The sequence below is a fragment of the Podarcis erhardii genome, assembly GCF_964252035.2.
Source record: "Podarcis erhardii genome assembly, chromosome: 1".
Taxonomy (NCBI): Eukaryota; Metazoa; Chordata; class Lepidosauria; order Squamata; family Lacertidae; genus Podarcis; species Podarcis erhardii.
Genome location: NC_138497.1, coordinates 44,556,958 through 44,582,472, shown reverse-complemented (window position 1 = coordinate 44,582,472; position 25,515 = coordinate 44,556,958). Strand labels below are relative to the sequence as shown.

At 41.3% G+C, this 25,515-nt stretch overlaps 1 protein-coding gene across 5 annotated transcripts in view; it reads right to left on the bottom strand.

The window, feature by feature from the left end:
- Nucleotides 1–25,515, bottom strand: part of LOC309336335 (MAX gene-associated protein-like) — a gene marked incomplete at its 5' end in the record, with an annotated part of 40,365 nt that overhangs the window by 14,347 nt on the left and 503 nt on the right. For 3 of the 5 annotated variants that reach the window (XM_081851958.1, XM_081851955.1, XM_081851956.1), the window contains 15 exons: nt 209–487; nt 1,260–1,799; nt 2,123–2,420; nt 3,919–4,421; nt 5,770–5,824; nt 6,870–7,013; nt 7,727–7,968; nt 8,477–8,828; nt 10,213–10,862; nt 11,464–11,562; nt 12,239–12,370; nt 12,456–12,548; nt 13,461–13,602; nt 14,419–15,370; nt 22,286–23,400. In XM_081851958.1, the coding sequence (XP_081708084.1) occupies nt 209–487; nt 1,260–1,799; nt 2,123–2,420; nt 3,919–4,421; nt 5,770–5,824; nt 6,870–7,013; nt 7,727–7,968; nt 8,477–8,828; nt 10,213–10,862; nt 11,464–11,562; nt 12,239–12,370; nt 12,456–12,548; nt 13,461–13,602; nt 14,419–15,370; nt 22,286–23,337 (5,533 nt within the window). Of the gene's footprint in view, nt 1–208; nt 488–1,259; nt 1,800–2,122; nt 2,421–3,918; nt 4,422–5,769; nt 5,825–6,869; nt 7,014–7,726; nt 7,969–8,476; nt 8,829–10,212; nt 10,863–11,463; nt 11,563–12,238; nt 12,371–12,455; nt 12,549–13,460; nt 13,603–14,418; nt 15,371–22,285; nt 23,455–25,021; nt 25,451–25,515 lie in introns of those variants that run through there. The other 2 variants (XM_081851957.1, XM_081851954.1) reach the window with 2 other exon arrangements.

The window sequence follows — 25,515 nt, the reverse complement described above, 5'->3', positions numbered from 1 at the left end:
CGATGTATATTTATATCGTATTTGAGATCTGGCCTGGAAGCATTTTATATTAAAAGGCAGCATATGAATTACAATAAATTTTTTAAACTAACTTTAGGCACTGAACAAAAATAGATGCTCAATTATAGGAAACTATGCTTCCCCTCCCCCAGTATTTAACTGCTCTCTCTCAGAAAATAAAATAAATAAGATGTGCAGCATTCTGTACCTGGATTACGTAACATTACGGGTGATAAACTAGGTTGGGGTCCTGCAGGTTGGAACTGGTGCAGCGGAACAAGCTGGATAATCTGCCCATTGGGGTGTCGGTAGAGATTCACACCAGCAGGATTCCTTAGAGGCTGCAAAATCATTCTCTTCCCCTGAGCAACTTGCGTGTTTTGTTGAGGCCGCAATGTAGGAGAACTCTGAGGTACTGGAATCAAAAGCAGCTGTGGTCCCATGCGTTTCTCTGCTCCAGGAGACAATCCTGGAGGGCTTGTAGTACCTGCCATATTAGGAAATAACACTCTTCTTAACAAAGTCCCATTTATACAGCAAGATTTACAGAGCATTTTAAAAAAAACAACAACAAAGAAGAATCTATGTGACCAAACTTCCATCAGTTCCTACATTCTGCTTCCAGCAGGTATCAGACAGATCATTATGAGGAACTTGTAACAATAATATGAAAGCAACAGCTTCTGCTGTTTGTTCTAGCAACTAGTATTTAATTCCCCAACTGGAAGCAACTTCCCAAGAGCAAAAGTGGGCTTGAAAGAATACAAACCCATTTCAAACAGTTCTTACCAATTTTCCCCAGGACATCTCTACACACACAAGTTCATGCCAATTCACTAAAGTTCCTTTTATTCTAAACCAGATATTCTCATACTTTTTGCATCAACTTTGCTGTGCAGAAGTTATTTGGCAGACAAGTATTGAACCACTGCACACAGCAAAGGAGAGATATGAAGGTTCTGGGGGAGGAGGGGAACAAAAACAAGGAAAAGTTTGGAAAAGAAACTGCCATCATCTTCCCCCCCCCCCCCGGAGGTCCTTTTATTATTATTTTTTGCAGCTGAAAAATCTGACATTTTGATCAACACTGAGAAAACTCATGCAAAGTATTTTCTCATTTGAAATGAGTGAAATGCATTTTAAGACAAGGCTTTATTCACTCAAAAAGTCTGCCAAGCACTTCAGTCTCTCATAACAGACAGACAAAGTGACAGGTGTGTGGACCAGCAAGAACTGGTCCATCAGTATGGGTACCTTACCTGCTTTTTGATTCGATAAAGGACTTTTGTTAATTCCTGAGAGTCCAGGAGCAATACAGCTAACTGGCGAAGTTGGTGTGGGCACCGAGGTCACAGATGCAGTTGTGGTTAAGATTGTAGATAGAGATGCTGCAGAAACTGGAATACCAACGGTTGATGGGCCTATTCCAGGCAAAGCTACAGTCGCAACTGGCGTAGCAATTCCAGGTGATTTTGCTATTTTAACAGGAGCCCTAGTAGCTGTGGTTGATACAGTCCTGTTTTCAGGTTTTCCAACAGCATTTGCTTTGGCGGTGCCAGAAGAGCAGGGAGCTTTGTTACAGGGTGCAGGGCTAGCAGTAGTTCCAGCAAGTGATGACACAGTAATAGCAGGAGTAGTAACTGTAGTTGCCCCAGGGGAAAGCGGCATAGATTTGATATTAAATTTCTGTGGTCCCGTCAGAGGTTGGGTTATTCTAGTTCCAGGAACCTTCTGGTGTAGTGCCCCAACGGCGCTTATAACCAACTGAGACGCCACATTGTGTAGTAAAGGCCGAGCAGCTGAAAAGAAAGGTTTTCAAAGTCAAAACTATTAGCAGTTTTCATCTTTCCATTCCGCAAACTATAACAGCACTCAAGCTAGTTTTATGCTAAGGCCTCACTTTCCCAATTAACACTTACTGGTTACAATGCCTCATTTTCAACATATTGCACCTAATCATGTGTATAATGTTGCTGCATGTGGCAAAAAAAAAAAAGTCTCAAAGCAGCTTGATGAAGGATATTACAGTATATAAATATGAATACTATACTCTCACCTTCCATGATTTTTATGCTTTACAATTCAGACAATTTATAATACAGAAAATAAGGTTTTGACTTACCTATCTGCTTCTGTGTTGAGGCTTGAGCATTTGGTGATGTTACAGTGGAAGTGGATGTAGTGTTACTGGAAAATGGTGTTTTGGAAATTTCTGTTGTGGGCACTTCAGCTGACTGTGGCTCAGAAGAAGCAAGCTTAGCATCGGACTCTGCCTTGGAGATTGCAGTACTGAGTGTTGATAGGTCAAGCATTGTTGGTCGCAGCCTGCCTGTGATATAAGCAGCAAGTCGATTGGCTGGATGCAATGCTCCCATCTGTCCTAGAAGCAGTTTGGCTTGAGGGTATTTTTTACCATTAACCTGCAATAAAAAGAGAAATATACAAACAGTTGCTAACCCTGTCTTTTTTTCTTTTCTTTTTAACAATGCCTGGGATCCAAAGCACTAATTAGGCTCACACAAGGAGCTCTAGCCCAGTTCAGTTCCTTATTCCTCCACCTTAGATAGTTGACTGCCAATGCCACGATATGTTTGAAATTTCATTCTGTCTTAAAAGGTCACCCAGTAAGCTTCATGGCTGATGAAGATTTAAACTTGGGTTTTCCCAGTCCAGGTCCAACACTCAGTCTAGCCATTACATAGACTCAGAATACAAATTCTATTTACATGTACAAGCAAAGACAACCTAATTTTATGCAAGTTTGCAATCTGTTCAACGGAGCTTACTCCCAATAAAGTAGGAACAGGATTGTAGCCTTGGTCTCCAAAACCCTGAAGTGCTAGATTTCCAAAGAGAATGGGCTAAAAGGTTCCCAGCTGACCACTCCTCTATCCAGCAGATCAGGAGAATCCAGTGTAATATGACTATCACATACCACAGGGTATTTATTTTATACTGAGAGAGACTACTGGCCAATGCCAATGAATGTTATCTAACCAAGTCATACATTACATCCACTAAAATCAATGGGCTTACATAATTTAAGTCCATCAATCTGAATGGGTTTACTCTGCATATGACTAACCGTGGTTATTACCCGGTATCACTGTAGATAATAATTGGTTTATTTCAGACACCGGTCCAGTTTGCACATACTGCTAAGCCAAACCATGGCTAAGTGAGAAAGCACTGAGCATATGGGTACTCACAGGAAACATTGTGGTTGCTTTCCTCCACCTCTGGTACTGCTATTCAGAGCTATGTCATGGTTTAAATTAGCATTATGTCTGAACCTGGGCCCATAGGTTGCCTCCCAAAGATAAACTATGAGCAGTAAGGCAAAGAAGAAACTATATCTACAGCTTGTAGTTTATCTGGAACTAAATGAACCTCAAGCCTCAGTTCAGACTTAATGCCAAGTCAAGCCACGGCTTAGCTCTGGGTACCGGGGCAGCAGCAGGCTTCACGAGGAGCAACACTGGGCTGCCAGAGACCGGGGCAGGAAAGAATTTGTCAGAGGATCCTGTGCAATTCCATGGCATATCTCAGTTTCACCCTCTCCAACATCCTACAACCGGAACTGAAATATTTTCAAACCTGTGCCTATCTCAAACGTGGACCCAATCTTTTACTGCACACTGGGGATATGCGAGAATGACAAGATACTCTGGACAGCTGGCCTTGGGGTTCTGTTGCTGCCTTCTGGCCAGGGAGTCAAGGCATTGGGGCTTAGAGCCTCCTCTTTCTCCTCCAGTTAAAAGATTGGGAGTCTGCCCTCCTGGCCCCACAGGAAAGGCCTATGCCATGCTAGCTGTATTTCTCCACTCAATGAGCAAAAGATACACGAGGAAAAAAACTGGCTGGTGTCCTAAAAATAACACATTAAAAAATCATCAAAGCATAAGAAATGCAACCCACCTGAATCAAAGATGAGGAATTCAAATCAGATTTGCATGTGTAAGCAATCAGCTTTCCAGCAGGAGAAAGCCCAGCATAAAAAGGTAATCCTTTCTTCCTCCTCTCCCGTAACATGCCAGCTGTTAAGAATGTGATTTTTTCTGTCTTTTTGCATGGTGACAATCTATTATCAGAAGCCTCCAAAACAGAAATATGAGCCTTTTCATCCTTGTTTTGACTGGATAGCATGGAGATTTTCACCCGGGAGGAATAGACAGGAGTGTTCTTCTCATCCCACGTTTTGGTTTCAGATTCTAGATCAATAACAAAATTTCCTACTTTAAGGGACTTGGGCATCTTACTCTTGACATGCTGTGACAGGAGGTTCAAGATCTCATTGCGATCTTCCTCCCAGTTGCAATCAGAAACAATCTCAATTAGTTTGGTTGTTCCACCTCGTGTAGTATGATGTACATATGAAGTTGATGGATCCCCAGCGCTACAGGAAAACCACCAGGTTTTATCTGAAAAAAAATGGAAACAGGTTTCTTTAGTGTTGCAGCAGCAGAGGAAACCAAGCAAATTAAAGACTTGGGCAACATTTCCTAATTAACAATGCCTAATTAGTCCCCATGTCTAAGAAGTGGGCCCTGTTCTCCACCCCTTGTTCTCAATGAAATACCATATTTCCATCTGCCAGAAAGGTGCAGTGGTTACATTATCATTTCTTACCAAGTTGCAACACTATCAGTTTTAAAGGTAGGATGGCCAAAAATGTATCAAAGGGCTGGGGAACCTTTCGCAGTCTGGGGGCCACATTCCAGTCATGAGCAATGTCAGAGGCAAAAGTGGGCTGAGCAATGGATGTGACTCAAAACCTTTGCACACTAAGGCAGTGTTTCCCAACCTTGGGCCTCCAGCTGTTTTTGAACTACAACTCCCATCATCCCTGACTAGCAAGACCAGTGGCAAGGGATGATGGGAATTGTAGTCCAAAAACAGCTGGAGGCACAAGGTTGGGAAACACTGCACTAGGTTACATTTTAGCTATGCAAGTCACAGATTTCTACGTATATCTTTCCAATCTCGGCAAGCAAGAGACATCACCACAGTTCAAGGATACGTGGGGGGCGGGGAGGGAAGGATGTTTCTGTATGTCTCTGTGTGTATAACTGCAAGTAATCAAGAGTGCTTGGGTCAATCTCCTGAGATGTGGCACAACCAGTAGCATTTTAACATAGGCAAAACAAACAACTAAGCCCATCTTTCTCAAACAATAGGAACTGGAGCTACTCTTCTGAACTCACTTAGGTATACCCCTCCACCACAAATGCTTGTTCCACGAGCTGTCCTGGGAACACCAATAGGTGTTAAAGTACAGAAACTGAATTATACAAGCATGCAGAGCCCCTGGGCATAATTAATTGTAAGCATTCCACTGCTGTGAAAAAAAAATCTATGGCCACAATCTAACAATGACATTAGAAAAGAATGTGATAGCCTAACACAGCACACAGGGAAACCTTCAAAGACAGCAGCAGCTCTTCCCTGCTTCTCTTCTTCCCAGGTTAATGGGAATGCGGTCATTCCCTTACAACATTATGGATAAATTGGGGTAGGTGAGTTAACCACCCAGTTCCCTTACAGGAACACTTTCCATCCCTCTGTTGTCCCACTGCAAGGCTGCCATGCCTGTTTATTTGAAAAAGCAGGGGTAGGTTCAATTGTCAACTGGCCAAAAGGAAGGCTTAATGTATCTCATTGTCACCTCCCTCCCCAGAATGTCTAGGAGTCCCACACTCATCACCTATCCCAAAAGACCTACTCCAGAATTTGGGAATCTGGGGACAAAGTTCATGTTTTTAATTTTACCTCCGGGCTCTTTATCATCTTCCAAATCAAGTGGCTGGGGCTCAGGATCATGCTCCTGGGAAAAAGATTTAAAAGAAGAGGAAAAGATAAGAGGGGGGGGGGGAATCACATTTCCAATAATATATATTTAAATACAGAGTTCAAACCCTGGAAACAAATGATGAGAAATATGGCAGTTGTGCAAAGCTTTTCATCATATAATAGTTCACAAAGGGCAGAATACCAGGCATGGCTGGACCCCATTTTTTGCCATATGACTACGATATATGGATGCCTGGGAATACGGGCAGAGAATGTTATAATGTTTCTTGCCAGCTAAACTCTAAAAAAACCCCACCCCAACCCCTCCCATCCCCTTGTGGCTGATAATAGCTCCAGAGGGTAATCTCCCTTTAGTCTCAATACCAGCCATTTTGTGGGCAGGGAAGTGAATGCACCTTCCTCAGGAAAATAGAGGGAAGAAAAATGTTAAACTTCTCCCAGCATTCTGCAATAGCAATAAAAACCCTATCTTCTATTCATTGTTCTACAGCAGGGGTCAGCAAACTTTTTCAGCAGGGGGCCAGTCCACTGTCTCTCAGACCTTGCCTCTCAGACTATATTTTGGGGGAAAAGAGAAAAAGAACGAATTCCAATGCCCCACAAATAACCCAGAGAAGCATTTTAAATAAAAGGACACATTCTACTCATGTAAAAACACGCTGATGCCTGGACTGTCTGCGGGCTGGATTTAGAAAGTGATTGGGCCAGATCTGGCCCCCGGGCCTTAGTTTGCCTACCCATGTTCTACAGAATAGTTTTTATTTATTTCTTAACTCTGTATATTGCCCTTCCTACCCAAGGAGCTCAGGGCAATAACCAAATCTGTGATAAAATATTTACACATATTTAAAACATTCAAAGCATCTAAAAACTTTAAAAATAATAAACCCAGTAAAACATTTACAGATTTAAGAACAGATCATGGGTCTGGTTAGGCTTTAAACAGAAAAGGTTTTCTGTGGGTGTCTAAAAACAGCATAATGAAGGTGTTTGTCTGATGTCATTATTTTTTACTCAGAGTGCATTAATAAAGGAAATATGAGGGCACAACATTTTACCTTTTCAGTGTGTTTTTCAGAATTCCAAGGGCACCTCTGTTGCTGCTTTTTCTCCTGTTTTTTACGATCATATATCCGAACACGAGCACAAGTCATCATGCTTTCAAAATATATATAGACAGGGTCCTTATCCTCTTCTCGAATCTATAAACCAACATAAATGGATTTCCAAGTTAGAAGTGCATCCACGGAAAAGCCTCACTGTTCCACCATTCCCTTTCTCCACTTTTATCACCAAATAACCTAGACAAAATGCCAAAGGGAGCACCTAGGTAAAGATTATGGCAGAATCCAGCTGGTCCTCTTAGTGATGTTGCTCCAGCAGATGTCCAATAACAAAACGGTAGAGGTGATTTCCTAATTCCTCCTCCCACTGTAGCTCCTAATGCCCCCCAACAACTGTTCTGGGGGGCTGCAGGGAGGAAATAAGTAAAACCTGCCTCCCTTTGTCCATTAGCAGATGCCTCCAGCTGTTCAAAACCCCTTGCACAAGGGTACTAAGTGGATACAACCATATAATGCTTCTGAGAAAATGTTTCCTCTGTGCAATGAATTTAACTTATAGGACAGACAGTTAAGTATATTTCACATACTTTATCTGCTGGATAAAAAGGGTTCTCTCTAGAGCTCTCTTGGGTCTCCAGTTGCTTTTGGGCTACAACTCTCATCATCCCTAGCTAGCAGGATACTGTCAATTCTTCACTTTCCATTCCCCCATGTCACCAGTTTGGTACACTCCCAATATGTTGGTTCACGTTCCCATATTAGAATTAAAGAACAAATGTCTTGGGTTGCCTTTGCCATAAACAAGTGGAATACTCCTGATTCAGCTTCAAAATCTCGTTTCTTTTGCTTACCACTGGATTGGGTCTAGGCTGATAAACTCGTGCTGATTTGACTCCACTGGTAGCAGGTTTGCCTTCACCAGCTGCAGGTTTGCCATCGGATGTTAAGACCTCTGGGACAGGTGGCATAGATTTTGTTGGTTCAATAGTTGATGGTGTTGGGATGTAAACTGGTTCTGGATCCATTTCTCCATCTACTTTAACCCACAGTGGAAAGTTCTTAACAGGCTTTTCTGGCTCTGTACCACATATAGCTAGTAGAAAGATTTAATAATTTATTTAATAATTTATTGTCTACTCTAATATAAAAATATCACACAAGCATTATCCAATGAGAAAGATGACCTATTTTTTATATTACGGAGAAAGAGCTCCAAGCTTGAGTAATTTATATGCCCCTGGGTGAAAGGGAAGTTTAGGGCAGAGACAGAGAGGTACACACAAAACCTCCTGGTCCTATGCATGTTATCGCAGATGCAAGCCCCCTTGTGCTAAATAGGTCTTACTCCCAGGTAAGTATGTAAAGGATAGCAGCCTGCCCCATTAATGCCAAATGAGTCCGCTGATTAACATGCTCCACTAGTTTCAATAAAATTAAGTTGCAATTAGCTTTAGATGAACTGAAACCCATGTATACTGATATTTTAAATGTCTTATGGACAAGTTTTATTTCCAAATTCTCATTTGGTACTTAATTCAGAAACACACATAATTACAAACACCTACAAAAAGAAGTAGCTGCTTGCTATTGATTATACTTACTATATTCCACCTTTTTCTTCTTCTTCTTATCTTTAAATTTCAGTTTCTCTTTCTTCTCCTCTTTTTCCATCACCTCTTCCTGTTGTTTCACTTCACTTTCGCAATACAATCTGTTCCTTCCACACAGAGACTCCTCCAGGATCTTCTTTTCCTTTGAACTTCCTTTAACTAGGACTACCTTTCTTTTTAGGCAAGCACAGCCAAACATACAGTCTGGCTTGCGGCAATGCGTAGGCTGACGTTTCTCAAGAGCTAAGCTAGAACAGATGCACCCAAGCCGGCAAAAGTCATTGTTGCATGGTGGTGCTCGCCTTTTGATTATTTGGTGGATAGGTTTGTTTTTTAGTGAAGCCTGAAAAATGTAGATACATAACTCTTCTCAAATCTCCAGATAAGTATCTGCATACATAATTACCACAATGTAGATTCCTGAATTACATGATACAGAATTATGTATCTTAATAAGCTACAATTCAGATCCAGAGGGAAGCTGTATTCAGTCAATTGCAACAAAAACAACAGCTTTTAAGGTGCTGCAAGATGCCATTGTTTTTGCTGAAATAGACTATCTGCAATACATAATTCCAGCAATAATGTAGCCAATAGAATGGGGATGTGCATTTGACCAATGTAAATATGACTGTATTTTTAATCAGAAGTGCATCTTATCATTATAGTCATTAATCCAGAATCCAATATATTGCAAGTGTAAGTCTGCTTTAAAACAGCTGCACTAGTTTCCAGTTATGGGGTGTTAGAGGAGGGGTAGGACCTCTGGTGGGGGACATCATGCTCCTTCTGGGGTAGTTTGTCCACCTGCGCTCAGCTTTCACCTGTGGGTCCTAAAACCTGTCAGCATGCGACAGCGGCCACATCCCAGGAATGGCTTCAACTGGCCAGCTTAATCAGGTGACGGTAGCCAATGGGTCTCATACCCTTGGTGAATTAGGGGCTTCCCTCGCATGCAATTTGCCATTGCTCTGGCAAATAGAGCAGATGAGACCAATAATGGGTCCCATGATCAAGGTGGGTTCTGCACATGCTGTAGAGGAGTTAGGCTCATCAACCTGGGAAGGTAGCCCATTTAGGAGAAGGAAAACTCTTATCCTAAACCTGCACTGCCTTATGGGATATCTTTGGAAGGAGAAAAGGCTAAGGACTAAACCCTACACAAATCTGGAGTCCCTAAGATGGTTGGATGGCACCTAGTACGCCTCTTTCAGGCAACTCCTGTAGCTAAGCTGGTACCAAACGTATTGCTCTGCTTTCCTTTGGACCACATCAGCGAAGCCAAGAGGGGGGTTTTGTTGTCTGGGCTGTCTAGGAACTCCATACACACTACTCAGGCTTGTGCCCTGGAAAGTCACTTCGGTAAGCCTAATGCAGTGATTTGACTTTGCTCCCAGAGGCACACCCCACTGTCTCGAGACAGACAGAGGCCAACATGTAGTTGCCAGCTCCTGGACCCAATTCACTGGTGTTTAAGACCCTAAACAACTCAAGTCTTTCAGGTATTTGAAGCCTATCTCCATCCCAACAGACCCTCTTGTGTATTAAGATGTTTGTAGTTTCGTCACCCTTAAGAGTGCAGGGAATGATAATGACTATCTCTTTGGCTACCCCTAAATTGTAGAAATCCCTCACCATAGAGGTATGTCTATTAACACCATTATTCAGAAATGGAAAATATGTTGAAGGCAAGTCACCGTTAAACTTTCATGAGCAAAGTAACTCACCTGAGCAGTGAGTAAAGTAGACAGAGATAGGTCTGCTCGTTCTTCAGTAATGTAAGTCCGTGGTTTACCATCCCACAATGCGCAAACCTCCAAATCCATCAGCTTCAACTGAGTCTTTGATAAACTTGGCAAGCGATTACTCTGTTGCTGCTGCTGTGCCTGACGCTGTTTCCCCTGTACATTTTCTTCTGTGCCTGATGCCATGAGAGCATCTGTCTCACTAACTGCTTGACTACTTGGCTGAGACTTAGTGACTTTCTCTTCCAAAGCTGTCAAGTTGCGTTTCTGCTTTGTTACAACAGGCAAACCTATTGTAGCCTTCTGGGGTGACTTTTCTTTGCCTCTAGAACCTGCTTGCTTTTTATTCTTAATTTTCTCTCTCTTCTTTCTAGAGACAGAAGGCACAGAAAGAGGCTTGAAAGTATAAGAGCTAGTAGTAGTAACACTGGATTGCTTTTTCAGAACACTATCTAGTGTCCGTACATAACTGGTGCTTTTAGTTGGAAGCTGGTAAACCACAGGACAACTGGATGTACTAGGAGAGAATTCCATGCTCGTTTCCATTAACTTCCCTTCATTTTCCAAATATTCATCAAGCTTGTCACTGCAGAAGGCAGATCGATTCTTCAAGGAGCCTTCTAAAATGCTACCTGAATAATCACATAAATCAATTTTCAATTGAGTATTGTCAACTTCATTATGATGTGTTTGCATAGATTACATTGGTAAAAGCTTTAGAAACTGATGTACAGAGTAGCTGTCGTAAGATACATTGTCCACTATAGAAGCAGAAACGTGGTTTGGGGGGGGGGGTGTTAGTGCTGTTTCTGGAAGTCTTCCAGCTCTCAGAAACAGAAGTAAACAAAAGGGGGAGGCACGTTGTACACAAAAGCAAACTATTTCTCAATAAATGTCAAACTTTATTGGTGATTGTAATTTGGAGAGGATCCTTTCCTTCTTCAGGGGCTGATATAAACAATTGTATCAACTCTATACATTGGCCCAGTTCATACAGAGTTCTAAGCCAAATCAAGGCTAAACACAAAGCAGCAAATATGTAGGTTTAGACAATAATTCTACCAGGTTACAGCTACTGATTAACAGTGTACTTAGGGGGTTTGTAGATGGAATAACCAGACACCCAACTAATCCATTATGTTAAGTGACTCTGGGGTGCAGGTGTCTGGAGAGTTCATTTCCCCATTTCATTTGGCTCAGAGAAAGTAGCAGGAAACACATCCTAAATCTTACCTTCATTTTTTGAAGAACTATGTAACTTCCCTCGCCATCCTTTTATCTTTGTAAAGTCATTCGTCTTTCCAGTCCTGGAAACAAAGGGAAGCCCAGTATCTGGTGGGAAAGACAGTCAAGCTAGTTTTATGTGCTGCTAGGTAACAATTTAACAGATTATGCTCTTACAGTATATTTTTACATAAAGAGCCTTCAGAACCATTACCTTTAAGCACTGCCCAATCCTATGCAGAGTAAGGTGTTTCTAACTCAACTAAAATTAGTATGGTAAAGGTGTGCTGAACTGTACAGTGGTGCCCCGCAAGACGAAAAACTCGCAAGACGAAAAACTCGCTAGACGAAAGGGTTTTCTGTTTTTCGAGGTGCTTCGCAAGACGAATTTCCCTAAGGGCTTGCTTTGCAAGATGAAAACGTCTTGCGAGTTTGCTTTCTTTTTCGTAAAACTGTTAATACCCGGGGAATCCGCGCTCCGCAAGACAAAAAAATCGCAAGACGAAGCGACTTGCAGAAAGAATTATTTTCGTCTTGCGAGGCACCACTGTACATAAATATTTAGCCTCAGTTTACCCTGCCATATGGGACCAAACAATTAATCGTAAATGCATCTATTGAACAGCAGATCTTTTAGGCAAAGTCAAAATTTCAGTGCTAACATAACAGTGAAGTGTTCCTGATTTGTTCTACCAAAACAGAAATGCTTCTTCTAAAGACATAAAGCTATCCTATAACTCAAACTTGAAGCTTCATTGTAGTATTAAGAAAGATGGTGACTTACCATAAGAACTGGAATTGGTCCTTACATTTTTCCACAATGTGTATTCATCAGAATAACTTAGTGGTAGCTGCACACCCAAATATTTTAAATCAATGCTCATTGTTGGGTCCACTAAGTTCAGCTTTAGTCCCACTACAGGAAGAAAATGCCATATAAAAATTCTATACAGCATTCGTAAATGCAAAGCTTGTACATACTTCACAGTGCTTACACTTACCTTCCCGAAGACTGGGATGTATCACCTGCTTGTACTTGTAAGATTTCAACTCTTCCAACAATTCTGTTTCCAGCTGTAGTATTCTCTGACTGTCTGTGAAATACATATTTAAATTGCTTAAATATCTTTACCATTTCTAATTCACTTGACTAAGCATCATTTACTTTCTACCCCAATCCCATAACACACACAATACTCTTCCCCCAACAACTCCTAAAAGAGAGAGAGAGGAACTGGATGAGGGCAACTGCACTGTCTCTCAACAGTACAGGGCCAATGCCAATTTTTTCTCATCTCTCACCTCACTTAGTGCTCAGTATTTTAAAGTCTTGGAGAGAGAGAGAACCTCAGAGGCTGGACCACATGCTTAGCATTTCTATGAAACTTGCAAACCTCTTGCAGCAGAAACAGTGGACTTAGGGACACTGTTGAGTATTAATGTAAAAAATGCATTATAAAAATGTGACACCAGAGGGCGCTGTAGAGCAGTGATCTTTTGCCTATGGGAAATTGCATTGGGAGCTAATTTTTAGTGTGTGTGTGTTTTTTTTTTTAAATAGCGTTTTCCAGATCAGTGTAGATTCAGCCAGGGACAAAATGCCAAAAAGAACTGGTCAGGGCTCATCCAGACTTCCTTTTGTGCCATGGAAAACCTGATTGCTACTTGCTCTAAATCAGCGGTAAAACGTGGTTTTCCCAGCGAAAGTGCTGGGACTAAAAGAGAGATGTTTGGACACAAAGCTTTAAAGTCCAAACCTGTGCCCAGAAATGTGGCAAATAAGGAAGTCAGGATGAGCCTTCAGCTCTGCTGCATTTGCTCGGCTTGGCAAACTTGAACATTAGACCACTTAGGGAGAAAGAGGGCCAAACTAGCTGAGAGTTAAATGATTCTCTGCATCTAACATGTAAGGTTTTTTGTTTTGTTTCTAAAGTAGACTGCACCAGCTGGGAAACTGCACACCTGATTTGGCCCTTAATAGGCCATTTTAATACTCCCATTATTACCTGGATTAATACATGCATCCAGTGAAGAAGTATGTATATTCTGCAATTCTTCTTTTTCACATGTAGTCAGAGAAGAAGTCTGAATATTCTGAATTTTTTCTTTTTCTTCCACTCTATCAACATTGTGGATATCCAGGGCTTCCTAAATGTAAAAAGAATAAAATATATGCATTGACAAAACACTATTCTAGGTTTATTCCAGAGACAATCAAAAGCTCCAGGTGGTGGGAAAATTGATGGTAGAGCAACTACTACATCCAGAGCCCTGCTGGCTACATGTGGTCAGGTCAGGAGCAGGGGACCCAATTCCCCACACTTGTTTCTTTATTTTCCTTTTTCCAATGAATACAATTGTAAGGAAATTCACTACACTAGCACTAGGGCTGTTGTTTCAGGATTGGTTTTGGGTAATGTTGGTTGAATGGGGTGTCTTAGAATGTTGTAGATCTACATACCACCACCGCCCCCCAAATGTTCCCCAAACACCACATTTTGGTCCCCTACTAGCAGTCCATGGAGGTTTCCATATGTGTACCAGATTGCCTCTGGCAAAATGTATGTCACCCCACATGTGGATCTATTCTTCCTCTCTTCCACCCTGAACACCCCTCTAAACTTTCTATCTGCTCCAAAGGTTCGGGGGACCCTCTGAAGCAGATTTTTGGGGACTGTAGAGGTGACGAAGATGAAGTCCTGCTGGGTGAAAACTCCACTCATATACCACCCCTTGATAAACAGTGTTGCATACCACCCCAAGCCTCGGAGTCCAAATCATTACATTTGGAGCTAATAATCAAGAGTTTTATAATATAGAAAGCCACAATGCAAAGCTTAAGCAAACTCCAAGATCCCATGGTTCAATGTCAATTAAGAAATACATCTGCAGATTTTTAACTTAATGGCTTTTATAATGTGACTTAGTACTTCTAACAACTTTAAATTTCAGAAATAGAATTACCTTGGATGCAAATGATACAAAGAGTACTCCGTCCACATCCTCAAGGTCGGGTTTAACATCCAAATGGATATTGCCAGGTCCAAAGGAGGCATAATTACTTGTAGTAATTGACTTTCTAGTATATTTAGGTGGTCTTCCAACTTCAGAAAACCTTATTTTCCGTGGTCTTCCTCTTTTACGTGGGCCAGGCAACCTAACCTTTTGGTTACCAACAATACTCTTGCGGGAAATATGGTTCTTGAATGCATTTGTCTTCCCTCCCACTAAGTTAGCTAAAGAAGGGCCATGGTATGCAGTGGCCTTGAGACCACAGCTAGATACTTTCTTTGTTGTGGTAAGACTGTTACAGGTTTCAGTATTTTTCCATCGCACATCTCTTGCCGTAGGTGATTTGTGTGGCACATTATTTTCAGATACCTGTTTTCTAGTTAGCATTTCCTCTGCTTCCAAAGCTGTAAAGGGGCTGGAGACACTGTTATTTTCAAAACAAGTAGGCAAACAATCCAATGGATGACTCAAAGCTGATTCTGCGCTCTTAGAAAGGGACGATATGGCCTGTGAAAGAGCAGAGACCTTTACTGTATTCTTGGTAACTGAACAGGGTGCTAGATAGACTACAGGCAACTTTCCACTATCCAGTTTCAACATCTTTGCTTTGGCAACACCCAGCTGGTTGGTCTGTGGTCGCTTACGGGATTCAAATTCCATTTCCTTCTTGCCTACTTCCCTGTGATTCTTTCGCCGCTTCTCCAGGATGGAGTCAACTCTATTTGAATATTCTTCTGCCATGTTACGCGCTTCTTCCTGCTTCACATCTACTTCTTCCATACATACACTTGACCCATAATCATAGTCATCTGCGGGTTCCTCTTTAACAACAACATTGATGCCTCCATTTGAGTTCAAAGGGGATACCACATGAGAGCGACTCTGACAGGGACTTGCTATTGGACTAGACAAGAAAGGGGGGAAAAACAATTGCGAAGTAGTAAAAACAAACAAAAAAACCTGAACGAGCAATATATCGCCTTTTTTCTTTAAGACAAATTCATCCCATACAAAAATTAATATCTACAATTCAGACTATCAACAAAACACTAGCACCAAGGTGAGCTCTAACAAACTTTGCCTAACAGATATATCTACATTTAGGTCACATCCTCATTTAAATGTTTTCTTTTTCATTATTTATTTAAGGAAACTTTAACATACAATCTCTAAAGGTGGATAATCTTGAGAATACTCTAAGCACTAATTTGCACACATACACAAAATATGTCTCCTTTAAAAAAACCTATTATTCACAATGAACCAACAAGCAACTGTCACCTCGCATTTGAGAGATTGCTGGACCACATTAAATCACAATAGAGTAAGAACAGCTGACAGTCAGAAACACAGCTAAGCTACAGCAGGCGGTAAGTTAACTGTGTTAACAAATAACTAACAGTAACTCTTACAACTGTATGTACGCATTCAATTACAAAGGCTTTCACTCCCCTCAGGTCAACTAAACCTAGTGAGATGATCTAGGGGTTCATGTCCTGAGGATAGTGGGCCTCGTATCTTTCTTCATGCACTAATTTTCCAGTAATTAATTGTTATTGTTATAACAATACACTGTACATATTGGGTCTTTGCTACAGAGCACTCAACAGCATGGCACAGTTAATTTTCAACTGTGTTTTCATCCAGACCTTCCTAAGTTTTGTTCCCCATGTGCTTTCTCTTCTCAACCCACATTCACTTTTGTAAAGACTAGTTTTAAACTTCTTTTAATCGTATTATGCAAGTAATTTTTTAATACCAACTTACTAAATAGGTGGCATGCAAATATGTTTTAACAGAATATCATTTCCAAATAGTCACTAACATCCTGCTTTCTGCCTCTGTATTCACAACTGGGATGGAGCAATTATTTTGAATTCAGAGCAACAGCATATTGCTTAAAACATAAGCTTTAGAAAACTCTTTTGTAGCTTTTACCAAATGCATAGGCTTGTTTCATTTATTTATTTTAATAATAATAATAGTTTTATTTCAATGCTTGTTTTTAACAAGGGCTTTTTCTATGTTTTTAGCATTTGTCATTTTAAAATTTATCCGCTTTCAATCCTGTTGGGGGAAAAGGTTAATTATTATTATTTATTCAAAATATTTATTATTACTGGTGAGAAAGCAGTAAGAAAAGTCTACAGTAAATCTGCTTTTGTGCTGTTCTCAATTTAACAATCCGTTCCAAATGAGGCAAAGTGTTATTTCCATACACTGCCCTTGAATTTTTTTTTTTTTTTAAATTGCCTCATATTATGTGTTCTGCTCCTAGCCCCAACCCATGCTTTGCCTGAGCTTACACTATGAATCATGGGGCAAATTCCCAAAGGAATAAGTCTTTCTGTAACTTAACCATTATCAACTGACCATGACCAAAGAAACCATTCTTCACTGACCATGGCCAAAGAAAGAGAAGCTTAGGGGTGTATTCATCGAAGTGAAACTAGAAAAATAGACTGCACTAGAGACAAAGAAGAGACAGGACTGTGGTACTGGCCCCAGGTAACTGGCTGTAGAATAAACATCAGAGTCCTGCGGTGTTGATGGCACCAGCGGGAGTTCTATCACTACTGCTAATTTTAAAGTCGAAGAGGGAAATTCAGAGTAAAGGCAATTAATTGGTACAGCATGTTTCCTTCAGCAGCTCATTCAATATAGGTTTTAATGAGTCAGCCCAAACCCAACACAGTCTTTTCATGGGCCATACTGTTTTCTTCCTTGGCTCAAATGCATGTAAGAGCCACTTTACTTTTTGTCCTTTGCAGCAGCAAATCAACAATACCATAGAAGGGCTGTAAGACAGCTCAAGGTTATCTGTTACGCACTTGCCATGTACTGAGTGCAACAATCACACTTGGTACCCGGAGCCACTCCCAGTTCTACAGCCCTGAATTATTTATCCTTGGTGCTTAAATGTTTTGAAATGTTTCTACAATGCTGCTGCTGAATATAAGGAATAGGCAGAATTTGGCTCCCACCACCTAAACCTGCCTGAGCTACTTGAATGTTTAGCAAGAGATTGCACACCCACATGTATTTCAACTGCTTTGGCTCAGAAGATGTTGATCAATCTGAGTACTTTTATAGCATACCCTTCATCAAATGTTCCCAGAGCAAGGCACATACAACACACTAAAAACAATTCAATTTAGAAATTAAAAAGAGAAAGGAAAAAAATAGCACATCCTTAAAATGAGAAAAACCCATGGGGAAACACACACAGGCATTTTTACTTAACATACCACACTAATACTGAATATTGAGCAAAAGCCCAGACAAGAAGATCCTTACCTGGCACAAACATGACAAAAATGTCCACATACTCATCCTGTGTCCCCACATAATCTAACTCCCCCAGAGCAGGACAACAAGAAGGGCTTCCTGCCTTGATCTAAGGAAATGATGACAAGCTGACATAGGATGAGGCATTCATTCATATATTTGGGTCCCAAGTTATTTAAGGTTTCACAGTCAACACCAGTACCTTGACTATAGGCACCAAAGGCAGACCTTTTAGAATCAGTGTTGAATTATTTCAGTTCTGAACATTCTGGCAGCTGCAATCTTCAATGGTTGCAGCTTCTAGACCATCTTCAAGGACAACTCCAAATAAAGCATATTAAAATAATCAAAACAGGAAGTTACTAGAGAACGGGTAACTGTGGCTTTTTCTCCAGTAACTGGGAAAAGGCACTCAGCACCACTGAACTCACTTTAGCCTCCAGTGACATTGCTGGATTAAGGAATACGGCTGGAGTAGACTATGCATCTGTTCTTTCTAGGAGAGTCTGATCTCCTCAAGAATAGGCTGTCTATTCAATTCCTGAACCCCATGTCACCCACAAGGCTCAGCTCTCTTTATCCAACTCATTAATAATGTGAGGAACCATTTCAACATTACACAGCCTCGATTGATTCTGATGATGAGAAATAGAGCTGGGTATCTTGTTGACACTTTGCTCCCAATCCCCTGGTGACCTTCCACAGCACAACTGTCATGTCGCCAAGTAGAAGTTCCCAACTGCTACTTTCTGAAATCAGCTCTGCAGGTGGGACTGCAATTTCCCTGCCTCCAGCTTCCAAACCACAGAGCTGGTCCAACAAGATACTATGGCTAGTGCTAGCAAAAGCTACCGAGCGGTCTTGCAACAAAGGCCATTTTGGTGCCAAAACTAGACTTCCATCCAGACTGAAATAGGTGTCATCACCTTTCTAAATCACCTTACCCCCAAATTATAGATTTTTTGTGTGACTAGGAAGTAGTTATCACAAACTGCTAGATCTAGGGAGTTTCTTAAAGAGTGCCTGCACCACTGCCTTTCAAGACAGTGGGCACTCCCCTCTACCTGTAAAGAGGCATTTATCGCCTCCTTGATCCACCCAGTCAATCCCCTCTGGCTATTAAAAGGCAAGGGTAAAAAAAAAAGGTATCATTAGCTGAAACTGATCCCCAACAACCTGACTAGATTAATGATGCAAGTTAATGCTCTAGAATCTACTTTCACTGGATTTGCAATAATGCCAGCATCAAATTCAGCACAAATATAAGTGACTTCACCATCGATGTGCCTCACAAAGGCTCCAATAACATCACCTGTGGGCAAGATTTCAACAGCTCTTTAAACTCAAAATAGCTTTGTTGGATGGCTACTTGAAGGCATGGTAAATGCCTTGGGAAAGTGGCAAAATACAGGTATTCAGCAAGCTTCACTTTTGCGGTTTGATACATGATACCATGTTATGATGAAGGCAAGTTGAACTTTTACAGCACAACTGTAAGCATGCTTTCTCAGAATTAAGGACCACTGTGTTCCAAGATTGACTCCTAAGTAAGCAAAGGAATGCAGCCTTTGATAGGCTAAAAATAATCCCAACCTTATATTCTACCCATTTAGAAAGACCTTTACTCAATAAGCTCAGGGGCAGAGGGCAACACATTGGACACAGCCAGCATAGGCGCCGACTCCATGGGGCCTGAGGGGGCCCGAGCCCCCTCAAAAATTCGTTTGGGGGGGCTCAGCACCCCCAACAATTTAAAAAAATTATTACCGTAAATTTCGCTCTATAACACGCAGATTTTTTCTCCTAAAAAGTAAGGGGAAATGTCTGTGCGTGTTATTGAGCGAATGTGTGGTCCCTGGAGCTGACTCCGGAGCGCAGGGGCAAAAATAGGCAAAAATCAGGCAAAAATAAGATCGGGCGGTCGGGCGGAGGGAAGGCGGAAGCTGCTGCTTTCCTGCATTCTGCCTCAGGGTCTTACTGCCCACCCGCTTCTGTTGCTGCGTTTGCTCAAACTCAACAAAGAGCAGGGAATCCCCTGCCCTCCTGGCAAGCAGAGGGTTAAGGAAAGGATCGAGTCCTTCCTTCTAATTCTTTCCTAGTCACACTGCGTGCCGGCTCCAGCCCACCACCTCCTCCTCTCCGTGCTCTAGGGACTCGCAGGTGGGAGAGAGAGAGAGAGGGCTGGCTTGGGGGGACCGGGACTTTTGCCTTCCTTTCCTCCCCCCCACCCCGTTAAACTCCTTCCCTGCATTCTTAGCCAGCTGCTTCTCCGCACACCCCTCTTGTGCTTCTTGTCCCTTCTGTGTTTTTCCTTCCCTCCCCATTTAAAATGTGGTGACAAAGCACGGATCCACATGGATCCTCAGGATTTTTGCATTGGGTCACCCCAAATTCACCATCAGATCACATTACATGTCTATGGCTACAGTCTGTACCAAAAAAATCACGCACCCACTGTTGCCTGGAGCTGCAATGGTGCAAAAACGTGGTTACAAAGCATGGATCCACAGGATCTTTGCACTGGGTCACCCCAAATTCACCATCAGATAACATAGCATGTCCATGGCTACAGCCTGCACCAAAAAAATCACGCACCCACTGTGGCCTGGGGCCACAATGGTGCAAAAACATGGTTACAAAGCACGGATCCACATGGATCCTCAGGATTTTTGCATTGGGTCACCCCAAATTCACCATCAGATCACATAGCATGTCCATGGCTACATCTTGCACCAAAAAAATCACGCACCCACTGTTGCCTAGGGTCACAGTGGTGCAAAAACGTGGTTACAAAGCACGGATCCACATGGATCCTCAGGATCTTTGCATTGGGTCACCCCAAATTCACCATCAGATCACATAGCATGTCCATGGCTACATCTTGCACCAAAAAAATCACACACCCACTGTTGCCTAGGGTCACAGTGGTGCAAAAACGTGGTTACAAAGCATGGATCCACATGGATCCTCAGGATTTTTGCATTGGGCTACTCCAAACTCACTGTCAGATATTAAAAATCTTTATAAAATAGAGAATTAAATACATACAGAATGTTAAATTTTCAGTTTCGAAATATTAGTACTAGTTTAGTACTGTATTTCTATATTACTATAGTACTGTAATTGTTATTTTCAAATACTTAAATATTTTTAGGGTGTAAGACCCAATTAAAGCCCGTTATTTACATACAGTATTACAGTATTTACATACAGTATTAGGCATACTGTATTAACTTTATTAACTGTATTAAAGCATTAACTTTGAGATATTATTTTTATTTAATGAACCCTCAGCCTTATTCAAAGTAAGCTTAAATTAGCTATTTCACTTATTAATCAAAGTGCTATTACTGTGCGACAGCAATATTTTATGTTTTATTCTTTTAATGATAGTTTAGGATTTATTTAAATATCATTTCAGTCTTTTCAGAGCTATATATTTACTGCTCTGTAATAGTCTATAAGCATAATTGTTACTGTAAATTAAATTAGCTTTTTATGAAAATACCGTGCGTGTTTATGTTTTGTTTCTTTTTTCAAAGCCAAAAAGTGTTTCAGGCTTGTCGAGTTTCCCGGAGTGTGGAGTTATAGAGAGTCGAGTTTTTGGGGTTCTAATGTTGATCATATGACTCTAAAATACTTTTAAAAAACTTTAAAACTCACTAATTTTCATCTAAAATTTAGAAAACTTCCCGGGGCAGGACCCCGGTATGGCCCCCCCCCCAATATTTTTTATAAGTCGACGCCCCTGACAGCCAGGTCAATATTTCCTAAAATAAAAGCAAGAAGGATGTTTAAGTCAAGTAATATCCAGGAATATCTACAAAAAAACTTCACTGTGTTTGCTTATGCACACTTCTTCCTCCAGAGAGTGCAATGGCATATATATACGAAAGCAAATATATATATATATATATATATGATCTGCTTTGAGTACTTGAAGGGATTTCTCCATAAAATAACCTCAATATGAGGTCAATATAAATACATTGTTTAACTGATGAGTGTACAGGAAAATATTCATATGGATCACACACTTGAACATTTCCAAATTAAAAGGGAACTCCTCCTACCACATGTAGGAATAAGTGGATAAGCAATACAGGGGAACAAATTAAGAAATGTTCATTGTAGCTTAATACTGCCTACTGCTGCAGAATGCTGCTTATTCTGCAAAACTTGATTTGCCTTCCTTTTCTAACTGGCCTTTGGTCAGGGCGCAGCCTGACTCCCTCCTTTGGCAATCTTTACAAAACTTTAGTTTATGGTTGCCATCAATTTTGATTCTAATTAATTTTTATAATGTTTTTATAATGTTGTACTGTTTTAGTGTTGTTAGCCGCCCTGAGCCCGGCTTCGGCTGGGGAGGGCGGGATATAAATAAAATTTATTATTATTATTATTATAACTACTGTATGGGCAGATATCTATAATTTCTTTTTATCAAAAGTATAATTTGTACCCAGCATGGTTAGGAGCAGAAAATTTATCCAAATATTGATCACATTTTAAAAAGAAACTTTGAGCCTACCTTTCAGGTGCTTCTTGTTTTAATATCGGACTATCACACGTATCTGTTTCCATAAAACCCAGAAAGTCATGATATGGACTGATAGATTCTCTATCCAAATCTGTGTTACACATTGCACTAAGTGATGTCTCTAAATCCCTCTGCTCTGGATCAAAAATTTCACCTTCAGTGAGATGTCTGTGATGGCTTGGAGAACTATTAACGCTACCTCCTTCCTGGTCTGAGCTACCATTTTGCTTCACATCACGCTGAAATCTACTGCTCAGGCCATCATCCCTGAACCCTTTAGCAAACGGGTTGTAGTCTATTTTCAGTTGTGTAATTTGTATGTTTTGATAGGCAGTCACAGCAAAGAACTCTGTCTGTGGGAAAAAGAAGGTATGGACATCAGGACCATTTAGCTGAATAACTTCTGTGGCTTTGTCAGCAGGCACCAAGTGTAGCCGAGGTAGATAGCGGTGCATAGAGTGCAGAATGATATGCCCTTCCTGGTCCAAGGTATTGTTAGTAAGTTTGAGTTTGTAGAAAGAGACTGGTTGGTGCATCCAGTAACGGCCAGTAGAAGGTGATTCGGGGTGAATGAATACTCTTCCCAGCACATGGGGTTCTGCTTTCCCACTGGGCTCCCAACTATGGCCATTCCATTTATAGCGTAAGTTGTCAACAGGAGAAATATCCACAACCAAGATATACTTCAGCTTGGAGTCTAAGCCTGTTATCCAGTATCGACAGTATGGAAACATCCGCCTTCCCTGCTTAGTCAGAATCATTTCTGTGCCACGATAGTAGAACTCATTCCACATATTGTTGTTGTCCAAGGTAACAGTAATGCTTCCTGAGGTGCAATCTGCTGGAAGGCAGGTCTTCACTTTCGATTTTACAGGTGTTGCTATACTGCTAGCAAGGCCATTGTCCTCTTGATTTGAAACTAAGTCTCCTTGGTCAGCTTTTCCAGTGATCTGCGGCTGTTTCACGAGAACATAAAGAGCAGGTGCTGCATTGGGTGGTGTTCCACCATCCTGGTTCCCCAACACAACTGGCCGATTCTCCATTATGGACTGAAATTTCTCCAAAGATTTCACAATACAGGCAAATTTTTCTTCATGTTCTTCATCCTGGAGGGGGAGGTCAATGAAATATGTAACATCCATGTAATGTGAGAAAGACATTATACATGATAAATGATCCCCTCAGAAGTTATCACAGTGACAGTCATTACACGTAAAACAATACACTGCTACTGTCAGCTTCCACAATGATTTCAATAAAATTTCGCCACTTGGCAAATGTAGATTCATGTCAGAGGTAAGAATTTTAACTGAGATTTTCATTTCAAATTATGGGGCAATTAATTCAAAGGTCAACAAACAACACAATAACAAAAAATAACCACAGAACCAAAAATAGTGGCTGATGTCTAACTGTGGTGTCCTACTTGTGCAACAGACTTTTGCTTGTACAAACTGGCTTTCCCTTCTTTTCCTACCCAACCCCCAGCACAGCAAAAATTACACCAGGGATGCTCCAAAGCAGCAGGAGAAAAGCATGAGTTCTTTGAGGAAAGATGGGATAACATAACAGGGTTGTGCTGCTACCTAAACATTAGCAGCAATTGCATCTGAAAATGTGTGTATAACCTAGCCAACCATTTCACCTGAATTGTACCACAAAATATGATTTTTACTCTGGCACTGTAGAACTTTACTATTACTATTAAATCACATAACTGGTATTCTAAATGCATGAAATTAACCTTAAGGAACAAGTTACTGATCACAACCTTAAATTTGTTTTAAAGATTAAGGCATAAAGAACAATGTAACATACATTCTAAGGAATTATTCTGAACTAGCTTGGAAAGTATCAATGATCTACTTAGTACAAGAGATGTAATTGTGTAGCAATTTTCCATTTGTTGAAATTTGTTAGTATATCAACACTAATATAAAACAAAATATTTACTCTAGAACAAATTCATTCAACTCAACCAATTGTATTCCAGAGAAAGATGGCTCTGGGCTGTATTTACTGCCACTATCAGAGCTCTGTCACACACAACTGCAGAATCCACCAACCCTAAAGTACTTGTTATATTGTTTCCAACCTGGAAAACTGGTGTTCAAATCCCTACTCAACCATGAAGCTCACTGGGTGACCTTGGGCCAGTCACTACGTCTCAGCCTAACGCGCCTCATAGGGTTGTTGTGAGAGTAACATGGAGGTGAAATAATGTACACCACCTTGAGTGCCTTAAAAGAAAGGTAGGATAAAAATGTTGTATTAATAAGTTCTAAAATGTTGGGGTGGGAGGCTGTACATTAGATCTATACAAAAATATATAGATTTTATCTATTTTATAAACATTTGTAAAATTAGCTTGCAATACAGCATGTCAAGAGCTGTACACACACAACACATAACCAACCACTGCGATGGAGTTTGCAAACACAGTCACAAGGCTTAAACAACGTTGCTAAAGTTTATTCATATTTTTAATTCCTACACTGGGGTTGTCGGGGATTAATACTGGCTTGCTGATAAATCATAACATTATCCACACTTTGAATCTTTCCTCTCCTCCATTAAGCAATAATGAATGGCGGGGAGAGGAGAGAATTGGAGAATGTTTTGCCTTTCAGAAATGACGTATGAGCCAGACTATAACTTCCATGCCAGCATTTCACACCTGTCAAAATGAACCTAAACGCGATTGGCTTGGAAGTAAGCGTTACTTACTTTCTAGTAAAGGGCTGCGGCGTTACGGAGGTTTGCACAGGACTCGCCAACATCATCGAGTCTGTGCGAAAGCACAATCGAGGTCCTTGCCCGTGTTTGTTGACATTTCAACCTGAAAGCTCCCGGGCAGTCACGTGCTCCCGTAGGAAGCAACCGGCAGGGATCCCGGCAGGATCGCCCTGCGAGGCGAAGCCCCGTCTCCGCTTCCCCACTCTGCCCTAAGCGCAGCTTCGCCAGCCGCCAGCCGAAGGAACATATGCTACCAACATGGACGGCGAAACCGCCATAACGCTGCCGAGTGCGAGGGGCGGGGGAGGAAAGAGAAAGAGAGGGAAAGCGGCGGAGGCAGCGAGCGGGGCGAAAGTCAGAAAGGCCCCGAAGCTTCCCAAACTGGGCGGCCTACTCGGGAGCTCGGCATGCACGTGCCCGACCCGAAGAGCAAGGGGCGCGGCTGGACGCGAGCCGAAGCCTCCCGTCCCGAAGCCGCCCGGGAT